This window comes from Centropristis striata, chromosome 2 (assembly GCF_030273125.1).
Source record: "Centropristis striata isolate RG_2023a ecotype Rhode Island chromosome 2, C.striata_1.0, whole genome shotgun sequence".
Classification (NCBI taxonomy): Eukaryota; Metazoa; Chordata; class Actinopteri; order Perciformes; family Serranidae; genus Centropristis; species Centropristis striata.
The window spans coordinates 7,934,000-7,955,728 of record NC_081518.1 but is presented as its reverse complement, the minus strand read 5'-3'; the positions used below and the strand labels follow the sequence as shown (position 1 = coordinate 7,955,728).

Here is a 21,729-nt window from a genome sequence, read left to right as displayed (position 1 = left end):
GAGATACATTATCTACTTTATTACATTATTGGTTACATATCAGGAAACTTGTTCTTATTCTCTTATTCCCTTCTTCAGAAAACCAGGGCAGGGCCTTGCTCCATATGAATCCACATTATAACCACATCTCCTGGGCATTTACTACAATATGAGTCTATTGATGATATTATACAGTATAAACCCTCCACAGTGCTGAATTTAAGGGCTAAATAAACATGCTTAATGAGCACAGTTGGTAAATTATTGACTGTGATCACAGTCCATGTTCCTTCTCTCTGCCCCTCATCCCTCGAGGCAAAAACCTGGCTACTAATTACCCTGAACACAGTATTGCTACTTCTGATCAGTAAGAGTGAGTTTAAACATTTGCTTGAATGGCTCCTGTCTAAAACATATTGTAGATACAAGGTACAAGGGTCAATTATAGCAGCTTCAGCAAAGCTGCTATAATAGAAAAGCTACAATAAGATACATTTCCATATATGAAAATGCCTAAAAGTTTATTAATCTGGCCTTCAAATGGGAGAAGAAAACCAGTGGTGGAAGAAGTAATCAGATTCTTTACTTAAGTAAAATTACTAATATCACACTATACAAATTACTCTACAAGTAAAAGTCCTGCATTCAAAACTTACTGAAGTAAAAGTACAAAAGTATCAGCACCAAAATGTACTTAAAGTATCAAAAGTAAAAGTACTTGTTATGCAGAATGGACACTGATTGTTTTATTTATTCTGAATATATTATTGGATTATTATTATTGATGCATTTATGTAAGCAGTGTTTGAATTTTCTCAAGTTAGAGGTCATTTAAACTACTTATAATATACTGTTATGTTTAATTACAAAAATGTCTAATTACTTTAAATTGATCATGTTTATGTTAAATCTAGACCTGAAAAGTAACTAAAGCTGTCAGATAAATGTAGTGAAGTAAAAAGTACAATATTTGAGTCAAAATGCAGTGAAGTAGAAGTATAAAATCACATAAAATGGAAATGCTCAAGTAAAGTACAAGTACCTCAAAATTGTACTTAAGTAGTTACGGAGTAAATGTACTTAGTTATGTTCCACCACTGAAGAAAACACTGTGAAACAAAGTTATTTTGCATTTTATTTCATTCAGCAAACATGGCAAGATTTTGAATGCATTACAAAAATATTCAAACCACCCATAAATTACATTTTTAATGTCACACCAACAACATAAAACAATCATAACTGAGGTGCCATTTGTTTCTTTATGTGTGCGTTTTGTTGAATGGAACAAAATAAGTTAATCCCTGCCATACCAGTGTATTAGTAAAATCCAAGTCCATCTAAATAAGGACCAGCATTACACAAAGCTGCCATAACTCTCCCGAGTGAGACACCAGGGCCTCTGTCAGGCATCCTGGACTGTGCGTGCAGCTTCAGAGGCAGGCCGTTAATAAATATCACTTTCTGCATAGTAGAAACCTCCGGACCAGGAAATGTGACAGGCCTAAAGACAAAGTATCAAGTTTTGAAATATCGATTGTCCTTGTTCAGGCTGCAGGAGTTTAATAAATCGAAATGAGAAACAGTTGTGAACACAGTTTTTTTTCTAAAGAACATGCTAAAAATATCACCTGCTGGGGGTGAATTACTCAGTCTCTTGAGCTCTAAAGAACCTATGACTTTCACGCCCTATGTCACGGCCAAACAGAGCAGTTTAAGCAAATGCAGCACTAATCCAATCCCACCTCCAGTTGGGATTGTTGGACTGGAAGGGATCTACAGCCACAAGGACTGGGAATCCACCAGCAATAGCCGGGATCAGTCAGGATCAATAAGGAGGCCGAGGTCGTGAATCTGCAGACGGTAGAGTAGCTTGATACCAGTCTGCAAACAGAAACAGACTGCACAGGTATACAGACTTATAGTTACATATTATAGCACCTAACAAGAGCTTGCCTTAACAACACTTGTTTTCCTCAAAGCACACATCCAACCTTTGAATCTCTATTAACATAGCTTATAAGAATATTAGCAAATAGTCAAATAACAAACCTGAAAGTTAATCAAAATCCCTTTAATTTTCCCCAAAAATCATTTGAAAACTGATTCCTGCGCCTGACCAGTGGAGGGACACATGCATCTCAAAGAGCTGGCAGTGATGAGAATTACTCTTCTGTACAAAGTAAATCAGAAACCCTCAGGACAGGCGACCGTGAGGTAAAAAAGTACAATCACATTAATGCATTCACTGTTGTCGAAAAGAGCCTCCGTTGTTATCTGCGACTTCAGATCTCTCGGGGTCACGTTAATTAGAGGATCGCACTTTCCTGCCTTTGAGAGGCTGAGGAGGCCTGAAGTTGTTTTCCATGCGTGTCCTCTGATCCTCTTCCTCTCCGCTGAACAGAAGCGTTCTAAATTTGCCGAGCTGCATCGGAAGAGACAGAAAGACAGAATTTCCCCTTATTTTTGGCATCGCAATTGATTGTTAACAGCTTAAATGCACCCTCTTTTCTCAACACTACACCGCTATATGAACACATTAAAGAATTGTATCCTGCATGTTATTATCAACAAATTCTATTAAAAGACCAAAACCAACAAGACTTATTGATTTTCCTGAGTGACTCACTGATGTGAGTAATAGTTTTTGGACAATGTAGTTCTGTGGCACAGAGGAATGATATACTATATCAAGCTTTGGCTACACAGACAGACAAAAACTTTTTAAAAAGGGCCAAATGTAGGCCAAGGAACAACCCATAAAACTTTGGAGCACATCTGAATCACAGAGCAGATACACAAATTCACTTTCACTTTCTTTAACATTGTAAGATGGGGGATTTAAACTTCTTAAAACACACTTATAGACTTACTTCTTACATCTTCCTCCTTTTTTATTCTATTCTGTATATCGTCAACCCTTTACCTTTTAATTCTCCTCTTATTACTTTTCCTTGGTATCTGAGATTGTCTAGTATTTGATCCTGCTGTCTCTTTTTTGTTTTTATGCAATAATTTTTTTTCTTAGGCCTTTTGGCTTTATTCTACTTTGTGATTAACTGCTCTCTGCCAAATGACTTTGTAAGCTGTTGTTTTTTTTAAAAAAAAGGTGCTATAGAAATAAAGTCATTATTATTTATGCTGCCTTCATGTGGTGTCGGAATAAATCGGAAAAATTAAATCCCTGACTGGAAAAAAAAAAATCACATTTGAATATTAAAATCTGCACCATGTAGATGCACTTCTAGCTGTTGTTTGTCCTTTACTGGCATTAAGTGACAAGAAAAATAGTGAAAATTGACTGACAGCATAAGGCTTCGTGAAACAGTAATCTGCAATGATGTCACGGTGCGTTTTTGCTTTCCAGACTGACAGGTCCGCTCTATGCTGGAGGTCTCAGGTTTATGGCTCTTAGTTGGTTTATGTAGTTGTGACGTACCCAGTCTAGCTTGCCTGGCATTCGTTTGTGCAGTTCCCTAAAATCTGAGATTCAGACATCTCCCTCTTCAGTAGAGGATTCAGATTTCCTTTATTAGTGCCACAACGGGGAAATTTCAAGAGTTGCAGCAGCAAAGTGGATAGCAAAATGCAATAAATAGTAAACAGTAGTATAAACTAGAAATATAAGAGAGGGATAAGCAAATAAACAAGTAAAAAATATAATAAAGTATTAACAATTTACAATATAAACAAGTAGAAACGCATAAAATCAAGTATTAACAATTAAAACCAAAAATAAAATAAAAACTTTAGGAACATTATACACAATGTAGAGTCAGCAGTTGGATATGGACCACTGCACAGATAATATTGCATATATATATATATATTAAATTATAGAAATATTGTATAGTGTTTGTAGTGCAGTGATTGTGATTGTCTGGATTGTGAAACCACTTCAGTCAACTGTGATCCTGACAATGACTATCTGTGCAGACATTGTTGTGGACATAAAGTCCTCTCCCACTCAAATGAATTTCTAATGTGCAACTTATCCCACTACCAAATTCTTAATACCTCCACATACCACCCTCTTGTTGGTATTTCCTCTTAAGCTGTATGTCCATTTTGAGGGGAAATGAAAAACAAAATAATACCCTGTTATATAAGGGCTTTTCCCTGCTGGGTCTCCATGCAAGCATTTCTCAATTAAAGCCCTGCACACATCCAGTCATCCATCCATCAGGATAATCAGCTGGAAGGGATCAAAGGCTTGAGGCCTGGAGTCACAGGTTGTGAAGCCAGTTGCCTAGCTTACTCCTCACCCCCAGCTCTGCTACACACATGGTTTACAGACAAATTGTCCGTGGCTACACCGAGGTGACGCCACCATTAAAACTCCTGATTCCTCGTGTACAGCCCTGGAGTTACAAATGGGGAACTAGACTAGAAAAGATCAACAAAGTGAGAGAGTATAATCCAGAGGCTGGCAGCAGCCGCCACAGGGCCAGCTCACAGGGAGACCTGGAAGGCATGTGCTGCAAACATCCAGTTAGTCAGCTTAACATGTCAGCAACCTGGGGTTACCAGACCTAAACTTACTGATTACATTCAGTGGTAAGAGGGGTGGATAAAACAAGTCAACCCCGAACACAGCATCCCCCGTGAATGATGTTTGCTCTTGTTCTGGCCTCTAGATATAGCATCATACTTTGGCCAAATGCAGCATTTCTGGACATGCACCCACTCCCACAACTACCCCAGAAGCATACTGATCCAGAGACCAGTGGTGGAAGAAGTATTCAGATCCCTTACTTAAGTAAAAGTACTAATACCACACTGTGAAATTACTCCACTACAAGTTAAAGTCTTGCATTTCCAACATACTTAAGTAAAAGTACAGTATCAGCATCAAAATGTACTTAAAGTATCAAAAGTAAAAGTACTCGTTATGTAGAATGTACCCACTCAGATTATTTTATATATTCTAAATATATTATTAGATTATTTGTATTGATGCATTTATGTAAGAAGTGTTTTAATTTTGTAAAGATAGGACTAATTTTAAAGCGGTCAGCTAAATGTAGTGGAGTAGAAGTATAAAGTTACCTAAAATGGAAATACTCTGGTAAAGTACAAGTACCTCAAAAGTACAGTACTTGAGTAAATGTACTTAGTAACATTCCACCACTGACAGAGACACTTAACTCTGGTCTGACAACAAAGGAGTCAGTGGATCCTTGGAGCCTAGCAGAGCAGATAACATTAACATTAACTTAACATTATGCAAGACAGGAAATGGAAATCACAGCTGACTGATCACAGCCTTGAGCACTACAGACTTACAAAAAGCTTTCCAGGTACAACTATGTGCAGCAGTGTTATTTAAATTTTAAAAAGTAAATCAAGTCAGTTGTACATGTACATTTTCCCCGGCTACAAGCAATATTTTAAAAAAACAATCAGTTTAACTGACAAAAAAATCTAAAAAGGAATCCATTGGTACCAATCATGTCATGATATGTTGTCTGGAAAGGGGCTAAATAAAACTCCAATGTTAGGCCACATTTTGGCAAGGTAAAACTGATATGACCTTTTTTCTAGGGGTGCCTTGACCTCTGACCTCAAGATATCTGAATGAAAATGTGTTCTACGGGTAGCCATAAATCTCCTCTTTACAGACATGCCTACTTTATGCTAATCTTGTGAAGTTTTGGGCAAAAACAGTACATCTTTTCTCATATAGTACAAATGTGTTATTGGCCTATTGTATTGTATCACATCTAGTTGTGGATAAGGGAAATAAAGATCTTGTGCCAGAGAAGTTGCCCAGTTCAGTGGTTTCTTTGTTAATAATGCTGTTTATGAGTGGGTGTGAAATTTGACCTGAATAATTACTGCAGTGTTTCATGTTTTGGAAATCTGGCATGTATTTACACACCTGTTTTTCAGACACTGTGATTGGCTCCTGCACAACAATCCAGATGACGCTCTCGTGCAGGGGGGGCGTGGTCAGTGATCCCAGGTAGGTCCAGTAGTGGAGGCTGCTGGGCAGGAGGCACTTGGGGTTGAAACCTTTGAAATCTGTGACGCTGCCCTGCAACAGAAATGCAAAGACAACAGTTTTTTTTATATTGCTGCAATCTGCTGAGAGCAGCTCATAAACCACATGAGTATTACATGTAATAAAAGCCAGTGATAATTCTAATACTCACCTTAAACTTCACCGTGTACAGAGTGTCTGTTATCGTGTGGAGCCACCTGTGGTCGTCACCTGTCTTACATAACAGACAAGATTGATTTTGAAAATATTAGATTTTTAAAAGGAAATGCATGTAAAATCATTATATATGAAATAAAAATATAATAAATATCACAAAACGTCATTTTTGGTTAAGTGAAAACATAAGTTGCAGCACCACAACACTGGTGAAAGAAAGAAAACTACTCATGGTGCATCTTTGTGACTAATCGTATCTCTTACAACTCTACAACCTTTTGCAATCGCCGCCCACATCTCAGATTTTTGTCAGTGATTCAAAATGTTAAGTCAAAACAGTAATTCAGTCTGTTTACCAGGCTATGTAGAAATGGTTGTATGTACACAAAAACATAAAGTAACTCCTGAAGTGCAAAAAAACATTAAGTGAAGATAAAATTCTGACGAGTACAAAATGGCTCAATAAAACATATCATTCTGCCTTTGTTTCTGTTCATGTGGCCATGACCTAAAAATCAACTGCAGAAGTGTTACACTGATACAAAATAGAGAAGGTAGGGGGCACAGGGATAGAAAATGGGATCGCACTTAAGAGGAACATCTTACTTCTAAAAAGATGCCGAGGACAGCGAGGCCGTCAGGAGCTGTTGCCGCCTCCCCAAATGTCTTGTACTTCACAGCGTTCCAGTGCACTAAATGAAGCTGGAGGAGCAAAGAGAGACAGAACTGGCTTCTATAGTTAAATAGTCACAAACATTGATACAGATGGAAAATATTGTTAGCATCAAACACTAAGGATTTGACATACAGTATATGTTACTACACACTAGGGCTGGGTGATAGCGCTATAAGAGATATATCGATATATTTTTAAATGTTATATGGAATTAGACTATATCGCATCTATCGATATATGTAAAATTTTCACTGTGATCCTTGCTCCAGGCAAGCTGCAGCTTTTATTTAAGATATTTTTTTATTTAAATGTGACACTTTATGGAGCTTTGATTTATAAAAAAAAAAAAAAAAAAAAAAAAAGGTATTTCTGTTGTTATACAGTATTTATGTTCACTTATGTTCAAATGGTTTCAATAAAACTACTTGTGACATGTCATATTTGGCTTTGACTGAACATTTGCTCTCAATTTGTGATAAAAATATCAGGATATACTGTATATTGTATATCGATATTCAGCCTAAATATATAGGGATATGACTTTTGGTCCATATCATCCAGCCCTACTACACACCTTAGCAAAAAATGTATTATTGCGGGTTTTTTTTAAATCAGACACTGACCTCAGAAGCATAGCTTTTTCCTGCAACAGTGTGCTCAGAGCCGTGGCAGCCCTTTCCGCCCCAGTGGAAGTGAAACTGTTTAAGCCTGTAGGGGTTGTCAAGAGGGCCTCCCCGGATCACTGTAGGAGGGGAGATTTAAAAATCTTTATAAATAAATAAAAAAAGAGGTTCAGCTTTTACACACACCCACGCCCCTACTCTCTGTGGGTGTTAGACAAACTGCTTTCCAGCTGAAGAGCTGGATGGTGCTGCACAGAGCATCCTGTGTGCAGCACCATCCAAACAGCTCAGCACCACTGCAGGATGAGTCAACCTGGTAACACCCAGCACACTATTAAACGTCTCTTTTTTTTTTTCAAACCTTTTTTTAACCAGGGAAAATCCCATTGAGATTAAGAACCTCTTTCTCAAGAGGCAGTTACATATTTACATAAGACACAGACTTAAACGCTTTATGAGAAACAAGTGCATATTGTGGAATTGGCCTCAATAACTCTCAGTTTGGATTTAAAAGTGCTCAAAGAAACTAAGTCAGTTAGTTTCCAGTCTTTCTGTAGCATATTCCATGCATAAGGTGTAGAGTAAACAAATACCCTTTTACCTTTTACCCAACTCTGTACGAGCAGAAGGGCCAGAAAGCAACAATTGATCTTGTGAACGAAGAGAATAAGATCCAGCATTTCTCACAGTAACTAAGGTGCAAATGTATGAAGGCAGCAGTCCCAATATTGCCTTATAGATGAAAGTATACCAATGACTAGCCCTTCGAGTGGCCAGAGCAGACCATCCTACCCGAGAGTATAATTCACAATGGTGAGTGGACAGCTTACAGTTAGTAATGAACCTCAAAGAAGCCTGGAAGTCTAACTCAAAGCTGAGACAGAAACGCTGCCTGCTTCACCAGCAAATCCACCATTCTGGCTTTGTAGCAGAAGCTTTAGCTTGAGACACAAATGGGCAATCCTACACTAAATAAAGCAACGTTAAATCTATTTTTAGCTTGGTTTAGCTTTACATTCAGGTCCACCGGCCAACAAGGATGAATAGAAACTTTAAAATACATTCTAATGACATTTGGCCCATTATCGGGACAGTGCAGACTGTCAGAGCCTATGGCTTGCACTGCTGGGTATAAATACCAGTCTTATCTGATCGTTATTCATTGTGATGCAGCTGACATCCTTCTGAGAAACAGGCCACACGAGTGCAGGTCAGATTAGTGAGGCATGAATGGGCAACACACTTATCTGGTTCATCTTACAATCATGATGAACAAAAGCAAAGTGATGTGTTCAAAGGAAATGTGGTCAGAACAGGTATGACAAATTATTTATCTAAAATATGAGTGGATTTCTATAGCCACTCATAAATAAGTCATGTGATGAATCAAGTGATTAAATATTAATGTTGTAAATCCTGACTTTGGTTAATGCCTGGGGATATAGATACATTATTTATAATTAACTTAACCCCAGTCATGTATGTTAAAGTCTGAATTACTTGAATAGTGAGACTGTCTTCATTGAAACACATTTCTTTTATTCTGTACTCAGATACTTTAAGTAAAAGTACAAATACTCCACTACAAGTAAAAGTCCTGTATTCAAAACGTATTACCAGCAAAATGTACTGAAATAATTCATTATGCAGTCAAATATTCCCTGTCATTACTTTTTAAATATGATCTTTACAGATTGATATTACTGCTGCATTATTAATGTGTGTGTTGCATCTTAACACTTTAAATATTCAAGGTGCCAAGTCCTTTATATATGGTTGAATAGTTTAATATACAGCAATGCATCATATTCTATGAGATTATCATGTGTTTGTAGCGTTGCTGTCCTGTAATAACTATGCTTCTCTAAAAATGTTTTACTTTTCATGGTGTCAGAAAAACACCTTGTTTCAGTTTGGTGATGATGCAGAGGGAGAATTGTCTCAACACAAAGGAACACTTCATCCTTCAGTAAATCATTCAAAATCAACACATCTGGAGATATGTTGGTTCAATGGTGCAATCTTGCCAGGAAACATTCAGACAAGAAACCGGTTAAAGAAGTTCCTTTCATAATGTTTTTAAATTTAAAATTGTATGTATTGTACCCTGTTGAAGCTACTGAATCTTTCACACATGTTTATTATATTAATTATGTTAAAATTAATCTAAATAACTATTTTTCACTTGTGCACAGTTATGGTACAATATTGCCTATCAGCAACAAATCTTATGTTTATTTAGTCTATTTTAAGACAAAAAAAACACTCCAACAATTTTTCCTAACTGGCATCATAATGCCTATCATAGAGGGTTAATATTTCCCTCTGAATCGAGTGGGAGTAGAGGTATAATGTTGAATAAAATGGATAAGTACAGTATTCAAGTCTCTAGTTACATGCCACAACTAATTTTACTATATTTTCCTATTCTAATTTAAACAACAGAGACACAGGACACTGTCATGTAAATGTCATGTAAATGTCATGTAAATGTGTAAATATACAGTATAATGTACAGTCACACCAAGCCACACATGGAAAACAGGTTTAGGGGATTAGTGCAGCTCATCTGAAAGTGGAGAAATGCTGAGGACATGCATTAGTTTTACTCTTTCATTAATTACTTTCAGTGATAGCTACTCAGTTGAAACTGTCTGAACCAAACAACCCCACATCTCTGAGCTTATCATTCATGTTAATGACAGGGTGGTTAGCATGGATCCACCCAGTGATAAAAGCAAATAGGGTCATAATAACCACTGAGATCACCTGAGGTTATTATATCTCTTGTCCGACAGACAGATACTCATACCTGCTGTCTGCACTTCACTGCAGCATAATCAGGGGTTTATTTGTAGCCTTTAATTATGGTCAGTTTTGCACACCGTTTGCACTTTTCTCAAAATCAAGGTAATCCCACCTTTTAACCGTATGTTTATTGGAAGTAAACTCTTAGTGCAGGTTTCCACTGCATGTGGGTGGAAACAGATAGATTATCACTGAACTGTGATCTCTGTTAATAATTGTATGGCAGCAAATAATCAGTTAATACAGCCATAGGTCATGTCTTATCAATGCACAAAGCCCCTATGCATTCATATTTATTGTATTTTCACCACATCTAGACCACAAGTGGATCTAAAAGCAGAGCACATTTAAACTGATTGAATTGTTTTGTTTGTAGGTGAGATTTCAGCAAAAACAAACTCAAATGAAGACCAATTTTTCCTCACCTGAACGGTCATCAGAGTCCTCAAACTCCACAACAACAGAGTGTCCGTTGTTGGCGATGTTGATGGAGGTACACTGATCGTAGTTCAGGACAATCGGAGCCAGACTGGTGTCATGTGAAGCCTGCTGAGGGACGATGTCAATGGGAGACTGGCGGGTCCCCTCGGCAACAGGGAAGTTTTTGTGCCACACAGAAGGGCCTTATCATAGAAGAAAAATCATAAACAATCAACAGGATATTTTCTACAGCTTTAATACATCCACTTATGCCTTCATCTCTTAAAGTTAAAGACCTGTGTTTTTAATTTGGCTTTTAATTTGAAATAATATTATTTGCCTTAGTTTTTAAGTATTAATCATTGGTTGTTGTTTTTTTAAACACCATTTACATCCCTGGTTTTGTTTGTATATTTATTTATTTTTAAATCAGTATTTCAATTTTGCTCTGTTAAGCACTTTGGGCTGCATGTTTTGTATGAAAGGTGCCTGGATAAAAAAATAGAGTTAAATTCTAATTTATAAGTTGATGATTAAATGTACTTAAAAAAACAAGACAGATTTCCCTGGGTCACCTGCAAAGGATATATATATATATATATCTATAGCATGCTAACAATATAATTTCTAATTATTTCTGATTTAACCCAGCTAATTTAATTAAAAAGTGATCAAGGTCTGTTGTCAAAGCCACTACTAATAGGATCAGAAAAGATCAGAATAAAATAAAGAACTCAATGATCCAAAAGAAATCAATGAAATTCACTCAAGAATGCTGAGCAGCACTTGCAGATCAAGTAGAGCAAGTCGTCTTGAAAACATGCATGCAGGACACAGACACAATAAAGAGTCCAACAGGGCAAATCGGGTTGAAAGTCATGTTAAGGTGACAGCAGGCATCCCTATAGGCATGCGGCTAATCTCGCATTAACCGCGTTACTTCTCTGCGTTACTCCCCGGGATAAATCTCCCTTCAGGCAAACTAGAAGGTTAAACACACAATTGTAGAATAAAATGTTCAATGTCTCAACTGTGGATGGGGAAGCAGTGAGGAGCCCAGATGCTGCTGTGAGGTCTTACCGTCCTGTTTTCCATACCCCCAGTGATCCCCTGGCATTGTCCCTGTAAGTGGATCAGTCTGACCGAGCTGTCTGTGGTTTAACGGTGCACTCCGGTGTGCACGTGGAGGACGGACACGGCTATGAGCCGCCGCAGCGAGTGATGAAGTTTATGTAGCTGCTGGCTGAAGGGGAAGGGCAATTATCTCCGTCTTGACACGCCCCCTCCACGCCCACAAACACTGTCCACCTGTGCGAGGTTTATAAAGCTTATCTTGTCTGATGTCACTGCTTTAGGTCTGTCCTTCTGGATTAAATTACTTCAGTAAGACATTGTTACAAAACGATCATTTTACATTAAAAAATATATAATTTATAATGAAAAAAATAGTATGATCAGAGTTGATTCTCTGATAATTAGATTTAAAAAAAACTATAATAGAATACAATAGCCTTTGTTGTCATTGTATATAATGCAACAAACTTAGAGTGCAACTCCCATTGGTGCATTGAACAATTTAGAACAACAATACAAGAATGCACTTAAGGACAATAAAGGTATAAAAGGTATAAAAATATCACAAACAAGAATAAATAATTGAAATGGCATGAAAATATAATAATATATATAAATATTCTAGAAAATATAGAATAAATAGCTATGTGCATGGAAAAGGAAGAGAATGAGGAGGAGTGGTAGCATACAGAGGTAATGTTATTAGATAATATGAATATAAATATTATTGCACTTAGAAGGTAATTGCACATGGTGGACAGTAAATGAACAATATTGCACTGGAGTGTTAATTGCACATAAAACATGAAAACACAACTATATATAGAAAAAAATAATACATATATTGTTTCTACTGTTTATATTTTTACACATTTTATAACATTTTTGTATGTTAACTTTTTCTATTCTTATTATTTTCTATTCATGCTGCAGTTTTTGACTCGCAGTACTTGCCTTAATCTCTATTTATATTGTTAGTTCTTTGTTTGTTCTTATGCACAATATACCACAGAACAGATTTATTGTATGTGAAAACCTACTTGGCAATAAAACTGATTCTGATTCTGATTGTAAATTCATTCATGACTGTCTTATAGCAAACATAAATGGTGCATATCTGGAACGTAAACTGCTTTAATACTTTAGATTACATTTGAAAACTCATTCTAAGCATTTAAGATATAAACACAGCAGAAAAAGGCAAACAAGTGTAATAGCAGCTTTAAAAAAAACTTCCACCCCCTTATAGATGGCCCTCCCCATGGATACATAACATTCTACCCATAAGAGTATGTTAAAATTATTTATATCCTAATTGATCCTTGGTTTCCACTTTCAACTCACCATCTTAATCCTGAGTGTGATGCCCCTTCTTTGCTGTTCCCTTCAGGGAGTCTGCACAAGTTTATATATTCCCTTTATTCACAAGAAGGAAACTTGTCTTACTTATAATTACTTATAATTAACACAGGATTTATATGATGATTTAACAGCCTTGATGCAAGTAAAGAGTCTCCATACACAATAGCAAAACAGAGGCATGCACAGTGACAGCAATCTGCCACAGGACATGCTCAACGGACAGACTGATGAAGTCTTTTGTCACATTTTGAAGTCTCCGTCTTAAAACTGACACCATTTCTTCTGTCCAGCCCTTCTGAACACACCTCTACTTTTCAGTTTGAGCACAGGCTCTACAGTACTTATTATTATACATAATTATTATTCACCCTCTCATATTTTATATAGTTATTATGATATATTATGATATATTATGATATAGTTATTTATGATCATTTTTCATTATGAATTTATTATTTTCTATCTTTGAATATATATATATATATATATATATATATATATATATATATATATATATATATATATCTACAAGGTCGCCCATAAAGTTGGAATACAATATTTTTTTTACCTCTTACCATGAAAAGTGATTTATTCTTGACAGATAAAGTGTATATCTTCTTAAAACTTTATTAATCAATCAATCTTTTCCAAACATATCACAATACTGAAAACAAGATTATCCAACTTTATGGGCGACCGTGTAAATATATTATATTCTTGTGTGCTTTGCTGTACTGTTTGCTGGACAGTAAGTTCAGTATAAGCTACCAGATACCTGAATTTCCCTCAGGATGAATAAAGTATTTCTATCTATATTTGGGTGAGAGTTTGTGTCGAAAGTGCGCAGCTGTATTTCCCTGCGGTTTGTGTTTGTGTCGAATCTGTCGATAAGGAAGTCTAATTACGTCCCCTGACGTCATTCATTGTAAAGCTACCATGGCAGCCACCAAAGCCTCCAAAGAGCAGAAATACGACCGACAACTCAGGTAAATTCTATAAATATCATAGCGTGTACAAATAACCTTTATTTATTTTTAGGTAAATGTTGTGCGCATTTTATTTACGAAGTCCCAGCAGAAACATAGGTGAGACCGGAGTGCTAACGGCAGCTAGCGTTAGCTTGCTATGTGCGTTATAAAGAAAACAGCATCGGCGAGCTAACACATTAGCTTTAAGGTTAAAGGGAGTGTTGCTCTGTTTATCTCATATGTGTAGCTTATCCATCAGCACAGCCAGCTAGTTCAATGACAGCCTTCACCCTGACAGCATTAATGTTAATTTTTTTTGACTGGTAAAACAACATTTCAGTGCTGGTGATAGCTGTCATAGCACTAGCTAAGTCACTCCTTGCTGTGTTTTTACAGCAGGTTGAGGATGAATTGTATCACTAGGTGGCAATACATGTCCATGTTGTGTTTTTAGACTGTGGGGTGACCATGGACAAGAATCCCTGGAGAATGCACATGTTTGTCTCATCAACGCCACAGCAACAGGGACAGAGATACTGAAGAATCTGGTGCTTCCAGGTAAAACAGATGAGACTCTGTGTACCACCGGTGACAATGCCGCAGGTGCTGATAAAAACATCTATCTGATTGAATTTATTGATCTTTTTGTCAGGCATTGGAGCGTTCACCATAGTTGATGGACACACAGTTTCTGGGGAAGATGTTGGCAACAAGTAAGACAGCTTTTTGTTTGTTTTTGTAGGAAGGAAAACTGAACTTCTAATGTTCAATTATTTTTATTCATAATATTTTTGTTATCCATATTTCTAATTACTTATTTTATTCCTATATACTATTGTTATTCTTATTTTACTGCATCTTATTATACTTATGGCACAAGAATGTCCTCTGGGATTAATACATTTTTATCTTATCTTATCTTATCTCTCTTATGTTTTTAAAGTTGGTCTAAGCCTGTATCAGTATGTGACTTGCATGGTTGACCTCTGAACCTTGTCTTTCAGCTTTTTCCTTAGCAACAACAGCATTGGAAAGGTATGTTTTGCCAAAAAAAAATTGATGAAGTTTTGATGAACATATGCAAGTGCACAAGCAGACACATCATTTCCTGTACAATCTTATCCACCTGCTCCCTGTATCTGCATCTCTCCTCCTTGGTTATTCATAAAGTTATTTTTAATATTTTTATGATGGGAAAAATTAGGTGTAGTGGGATGTTTATATAAGCCCTGACATCTGAGTTTTTATTTTGCAGAACAGAGCACAGGCTGCCACAGAGCTTTTACAAGAACTTAACAGTGATGTCTCTGGAAACTTTGTCGAGGAGGTTGGTATTGTTAAAGTTTTGACAACACAGTAATACTTCCTTCCTTGAGTAGGAACTGAAAACATGCATCTTTTATATCATCATAACAATGACAACATTTACCTTGCATTCAAACAGTGAAGAATACTTTACAATATTAAAAAGACTGAATGCTGCATGTGCTGTGTAAATATGTAAATGTACTGTTCAGTATCACTGCTCTGTGACAGAGATCCCTATTTTCTGTCACGCCCGCAGAGTCCAGACAAGCTTCTGGACAACGATCCTGAGTTTTTCCACAGGTTTACTATCGTCATTGGTGTCCAATTGCCAGAAAGGTATGTAATACAGTTCATCTTTACTCACATTTTTTGTAAAAGAAGAAATAATAAGAAAATATTGAGGAACCTATAGTATGCTGAAGTAGAATCTTCAGTATCATTTTTTTTTTTAAAAGAAGAAGGACCTGGAGAGCTATGATCTAAAGATTAAAAAAACATATTGCTCTAGAGTTACTGGTGAATGGGGTTTTACAGTTTAACCTTTTAATTTGTGTTACTTCATTTTCTGTCCAATAAACTTGGAAAACTTTCACTTCAATCCAACAGCACATGTTTGAGGCTCGGCTCTGTGTTGTGGAGCGCCTCTGTTCCCTTCCTGGTCTGTAAAACCTACGGCTTGATCGGCTACATGAGACTTGTGGTGCAGGAGCATACAGGTGAGTTCAACACCCTCTAACTTCTATTCCTCTTTTCTTGTTATGGCACTGTAACACATTCAATAACAACCTTTTAAGTTCAACCCATTAAATTGCAAATGCAGTGCTGTGATGAAGAGCATGTTGTAAATTATCCTTTTGAGTCACAAGTGTTTTCATGAGATTTTTGGCATTATATTTGCCTGTATCCACACTTTTTGAGGTGTTAATAGTTTATATGCTAAAGGGCTTTTTTTAATGTATATTTGCATTTTACCACCTCTTTCAGTCATTGAATCCCACCCGGACAATGCCTTGGAGGACCTGAGGTTATACCAGCCTTTTGCTGAATTCACAAACCACATTCAGTCCTACGACCTTGACAGTATGGAGAAGAAGGTGTGTGCTTTTGGGATAGCACAATTTCATGCACAAGTCAATTTTCACTTATCTTGTGCTTAATATTCTTTATTCATTGTGTAGGATCACAGTCACACACCGTGGATCATCATTGTTGCTAAGCACCTGGAGAAATGGCTCAGTGAGGTACAGAACACTTTTTGTGGCCTCTGACAAAAACTCCATCACTGATATTTATGCTTGAATGCTTTTGCTAGCTTTGCTGTACGATAAAATGTCACTACTTTTGCTGTAGCACAACTGTCAGCCCCCAAAAACGTACAAAGAGAAAGAGGCCTTCAGACAGCTTATTCGAGAAGGGGTCCTGAAGAATGAGAATGGCGTCCCGGAGGACGAAGAAAACTTTGAAGAAGCTATTAAGAATGTCAATACTGCTTTAAATCCAACAAAGGTACCAGATCTCAAATAAGCCTCAATCAGTCTGTTTTCTATAGTGTCACAGTTAACGGTCAAATCTAGTATGACACCTCTCATAGATGTCTCTTGTTCCTGCAGATTCCTAGTGCTGTTGAAGACCTCTTCAATAGTGAGCAGTGTAACAACATCACATCACAGGTTTTCACTTTTTTCCTGACACTATTCTTTGACCAAGTTATGTCATAGTTTAAAATAAGTAGCTTTTTAAGTGATTGCTTTTTTGACCGTATTCTGTTGGTGTGTTTACCAGACTCCGTCCTTCTGGGTGATGCTGCGAGCTGTCAAGGAGTTTGTTCTCAATGAAGGCGATGGAAGCCTACCTGTGAGGGGAACCATCCCAGATATGATCGCAGACTCGCAGAAGTTCATCAACCTTCAAAATGTGTAAGTGTGGATTACGAGGGTGTTGGCATCAGATAACTACTTTAAAAGATCCTACAGTAGATCTGGTTATAGCATCATGTGTTGCTTTTCATTTCTGTGTTTTATTTCAGTTACAGGGAAAAGGCCATGCAGGATGCAGCAACTGTTTCGAAGCATGTTGAATGTCTATTACAGTCTGTTGGAAAGGTATGTTGTAAACCTACATACTTGCTGAATAAGAGTAGTCAGTTGATTTAATTAAGTCCTAAATTCAAACCCAGACTAATTTAATTTCCACTCAAAAAAATGTCTGCTAGGTCAAATGAATTATCTGTGACTAAAAAGCTCGCTAATGGATGTATCACAGCAGGAACTTTAAAGGGACAATGTGGTTATATTGCTCATCAAAGTCTAATAATTAGCTCCTTAGAGGTTTAATATAGGGACATCTGTCCAAAGAATGAAAGTCAAGAGAGAATATGTGAAGGACACACAAAAACACCTACGAATAAGTGACTAAATGATGTGCATGTGTCATAAATGCATTCCTAGATCCTACAACTGCAAGTGTAACTAACTTGTGAAGACAGCTGGCTGTTTGGTATTTCAGCTAGAACTCTGTTTCTATCTTTGTGTCTTCACTGTCGTGTTTGAGTCAGTCTCGCATGCAGTCATGGTAGCTTCAGACTATAAAAGCATTGATAGATTTTGCCCTGAATCACGGCATAAATGGGTGACCATTTTGTTACTTACAATGTATTTGACAATGCATTTCACTTTTACTTTCACTTTTACATTCAACCAGCCAGCAGAGAGCATCTCTGAAAAGGACATCAAACTGTTCTGTAAGTATTATGAAGTATAGATTTTTGTTATATTCAGTGGGTATATTTACATGCACACAGATCTGATCTCAACCAAGTTATTGCTATAATCTTTATTGAGTTATTTTGTCACATTTCTGTAAATACATTTTAAAATAATACATGTACTGCTTGGTATTGGTTAAAAATCTCCACTTCAAACAATGCTGCCTTTGATTACCATGCCTGATCTAATTATTCATGTAAACATGCCCACTGAAGATCTTTTTAGACAAACATGTATGCACAAACATGGCTATTATGCATGAATTGAACTGCTGCATGCTAAATTATAATCATCAGTTACATTTTGTTCCTAATTTAGCAGCACGTCTGTCACATGTTGACTTCAAAAGTTGAGCATGGCTAAGATAAATATTAAAGATTTGTAATGCTGTCATAAAAAAAGAGATGCACACGAGATATTGATACTTCCATGAAATGTATGGTCATGGAGGCATTATCTAGTGTCCAGACTATTTTTCCTGTCTTTTACATGTTCTTCTGTCCAGCAGTGAGTATTTATCACCAGCATGTCTTTGCTTTTGTAAACTTTTTTTGCAAGATTTGTAATTCTGCTGCATTCCCCTTCTGGCCTTAAGAAAACTTGCTCTGCATACAGGTTGAGCATAATGTGCTCTAAGGGTGACTATTGCTGCGCCTGCAATAAGTTTTTGGCTGACTGTAGTTGTTTGTGTTTGTGTTGGTGTCTAGGTAAGAATTCATCCTTTCTGAGGATGGTGCGCTGCAGATCTCTGGATGAAGAATATAGTGTGGATTCAGTAAATAAAGATACAATCAGTAAGTTGGAGAATAATTTCCTTTTCTGAAGGAAGTCTTGTTTATTGTGATTTCTTTTGGTAAAGCTTAATCACCTATTAACGATAGCTGTGTGTCCTCAGCCTCAAGCATGGATAATCCAGATAGCGAGATGGTCTTCTACCTCATGCTTCGTGCTGTCGATCGCTTCTATCAGCAGCACTCCCGTTACCCAGGTACGGCCAAGCTTTATACACATCTTTCTTTAACTCTCCTGTTGTGTTCGTTTTTTCAGGAACAGCAATCACCCAGGGCATGTTTAATTATCCAAAAGTGTCAGAAACAATAAAAAATCCCAATAAACATTGTTTATATTTCATTAATAATTCCATTACTAGCCATTTCAATCAATATTTAGTGCAATGATGTTCTTTACCTCTCAAAGATCATGGTTCAATGAGGATAATTCACTCCTTTTTCATAAAAAATGCATGTTAAAACTTTTTTTATGTACATTGGAAACACCATATAAAAATGGTTTCACATGGCATTGATTTTTTTTTCCTTTTTTTTCTCCTTTTTTTAATTTTTTTTTTTACGAAAAAATATTTTTAATTATTTTTTTAAAACTTTGAAATGGGTCAATTTGGCCTGCAACATATGAGGATGGTTAAAGATATAAACAACTTGTGAAACACCTCCATGTAACCTACTTGAAACCAGATAACTTTACAAAATCACACACATTTTAGTCTAATTTTACTCTGCAGAATCATGTAGATAATGACAATATACAGAAATTAGATTTACCACATGTTCTTCTCTTACCAGGAGTCTATAACTACCAGGTGGAGGACGACATCAGCAAACTGAAGCTCTGTGTGAACAGCCTACTGCAGGAGTACAGCCTCAACGTCAACATCAAAGACGATTACATCCACGAGTTGTAAGTCACGGCCACGGCTGGATTTACTGACTAGAGTGATTAGATTAAAGAATGTGCCCCATAATAATTAACTTTTTTTTGTTTGTTTGTACCTTTTCACAACCTGCAGCTGTCGATATGGTGCAGCAGAGCCACACACAGTTGCTGCATTTTTGGGAGGTAATATTTAAGCGCCCCTCAGAAATAAGTAAAGATCCCAAACACAAAGCATATCCCACTTATACAGGTGCATCTCAATAAATTAGAATAGTATAGAAAAGTGTATTTATGTCAGTAATTCAATTAAAATGGTGGAAATAACGCATTATATAGATCCATTACACACAGAATGAAACATTTCATGTCTTAATTTATTTAATTTCTTCTAATTATAATGATTATGGCTAACATTTAATGAATTTATGAAACCTAAAATTCAGTGTCTAATAAAAATTTTTTTTTACAAAAGACCAATTTTAAAAATTATGTTTAATATGGAAATGTTGGCCTCTGAAAAGTATGTCCATCTATGTGACTCAATACTTGGTTGGGGCTGTTTGACTTGAACTACTGGAAATAATTTATTACTACTACTAATTTACTACTAATTTATTGAGATGCACCTGTACACTTATGCTAATAAATCCATGATGTTTATTAATGTCTATTTTCAATGGTGTTTCTTTAGGATCTGCTGCTCAAGAAGCCATCAAGATCATCAGCCACCAGTTTGTGCCCTTCAACAACACTTTCATTTACAACGCCATGTCACAGAACTCTGCCACCTTACAATTGTGAACACAGTGACTGATCTTCTGTTTACTTATAAATATTATCAAGAGAATACAGAGCAAGATCAAAAGAGACATTTACCAACTTGCTTCCACAAACCTAAACTGTAAACTGAAAGTAGGAAGAAATTTTGCATTTTTATCTCATTTTAATGGAATATCTGCCCCAATGTGTGCACTAAAACTTAAAAATGCTTCACTTGAAGAATATTCAATGGTCAGGAATCATTAAACTATCGAGCATTGAGCCTTGGCTGCTCCGTTCGAGTTCTTGAAAGGGGGGAAAAATATAGGAACGCACAAGATTTCTTCAAACATTTTTTTGTGGCAGACATCGTTAAACAAAGCTGGAACTTTAACTAACAAATCCAATACCTTCATGTAGTATTTTCATCTGTGAAACTCCACATTTATGGATGATATATTACAATGTAGCAGCACTTTGTATACTTTAATCAGAGCTGTCTCTTGTTGTGTTTGGTACAAGGTGGAATTTCTTTTGGTTAAATTGAAATAAATGAAGATGCTGTATGTAGTGTTTAACTCTCATGCATTGCTATAAAAACACTGAATATTTAACCTCAGTCTGTTTATTTGCATTACAAAGGTGAAGTTGACACATTCAGCATGTTTTGCAGTGTGAAAAAATCATTTGTCCCTCGCTCATCTGCCAGATTTGGGCCTGGTTTCACTTAAACTACAAACTGGCACTTTAAAGTTAAGCAGCTGACACTTGTTGACGTGTTTAATAGTTGAAACAAGCATGTGAGCTCCTCCAGAAGCCCGTAATGTGACTCGGCCTCTGGCGGGATTCACATGCAATCCAGGTTAAGTTGAGTTGCTATACCTTCATCCAACACCAGAGGGCAGTCTTATATGTTCTACTCTTCAATGCTCAACATGTAGTAACAAGTTTATTTCACATGACTGTTTTGCTTTGACCAATTCTTGTCGTAATCAGCTGTTGTATGTTAACAAAAAACTTGTTACTTATAAACCAATATGCAGTTTCTCAAGAGCTGTGTTAGGTGTAGAGGTCCCTGGTCTTCCGAAGATGATCTAAAAGGCAGCAGCGAGTCCTGCAAGAGAATTATGTTATGAGGGTCATTGTGATGTAA

At 36.6% G+C, this 21,729-nt stretch overlaps 2 protein-coding genes across 2 annotated transcripts; one reads left to right on the top strand and one right to left on the bottom strand.

Annotated features, from left to right (window-relative positions):
• Window positions 1-1,896: 1,896 nt before the first annotated feature.
• On the bottom strand, window positions 1,897-11,858 carry ca7 (carbonic anhydrase VII). The gene is made up of 7 exons (XM_059355519.1): window positions 11,747-11,858; window positions 10,672-10,869; window positions 7,439-7,557; window positions 6,746-6,841; window positions 6,135-6,197; window positions 5,861-6,016; window positions 1,897-2,404 (listed from the first exon to the last, which is right to left on the bottom strand). Exons 1-7 carry the CDS (start codon window positions 11,781-11,783, stop codon window positions 2,285-2,287), a joined length of 789 nt encoding a protein of 262 aa, XP_059211502.1. The 5' UTR covers window positions 11,784-11,858; the 3' UTR covers window positions 1,897-2,284.
• Window positions 11,859-13,965: 2,107 nt separating this feature from the next.
• On the top strand, window positions 13,966-21,190 carry nae1 (nedd8 activating enzyme E1 subunit 1). The gene is made up of 19 exons (XM_059355481.1): window positions 13,966-14,088; window positions 14,525-14,628; window positions 14,723-14,783; window positions 15,075-15,105; window positions 15,326-15,397; window positions 15,635-15,714; window positions 15,985-16,094; window positions 16,363-16,472; window positions 16,557-16,619; window positions 16,729-16,884; window positions 16,989-17,048; window positions 17,161-17,294; window positions 17,405-17,480; window positions 18,079-18,118; window positions 18,851-18,937; window positions 19,039-19,131; window positions 19,727-19,841; window positions 19,951-20,000; window positions 20,509-21,190. Exons 1-19 carry the CDS (start codon window positions 14,039-14,041, stop codon window positions 20,616-20,618), a joined length of 1,602 nt encoding a protein of 533 aa, XP_059211464.1. The 5' UTR covers window positions 13,966-14,038; the 3' UTR covers window positions 20,619-21,190.
• Window positions 21,191-21,729: the final 539 nt, after the last annotated feature.

Bases quoted from the DNA above. Each gene is read 5' to 3' on its own strand.
- ca7 (XM_059355519.1), bottom strand. From the start codon at position 11,783: ATGCCAGGGGATCACTGGGGGTATGGAAAACAGGACG. The intron at 10,870-11,746 runs GTAAGACCTCAC...TTCTATGATAAG, and splicing joins GGGGTATGGAAAACAGGACG to GCCCTTCTGTGTGGCACAAA. The intron at 2,405-5,860 runs GTGTGTAAATAC...CTTCCGATGCAG, and splicing joins TCACAGTGTCTGAAAAACAG to CTCGGCAAATTTAGAACGCT.
- nae1 (XM_059355481.1), top strand. From the start codon at position 14,039: ATGGCAGCCACCAAAGCCTCCAAAGAGCAGAAATACGACCGACAACTC. The intron at 14,089-14,524 runs GTAAATTCTATA...TTGTGTTTTTAG, and splicing joins AAATACGACCGACAACTCAG to ACTGTGGGGTGACCATGGAC. The intron at 15,398-15,634 runs GTTGGTATTGTT...TCACGCCCGCAG, and splicing joins CTGGAAACTTTGTCGAGGAG to AGTCCAGACAAGCTTCTGGA.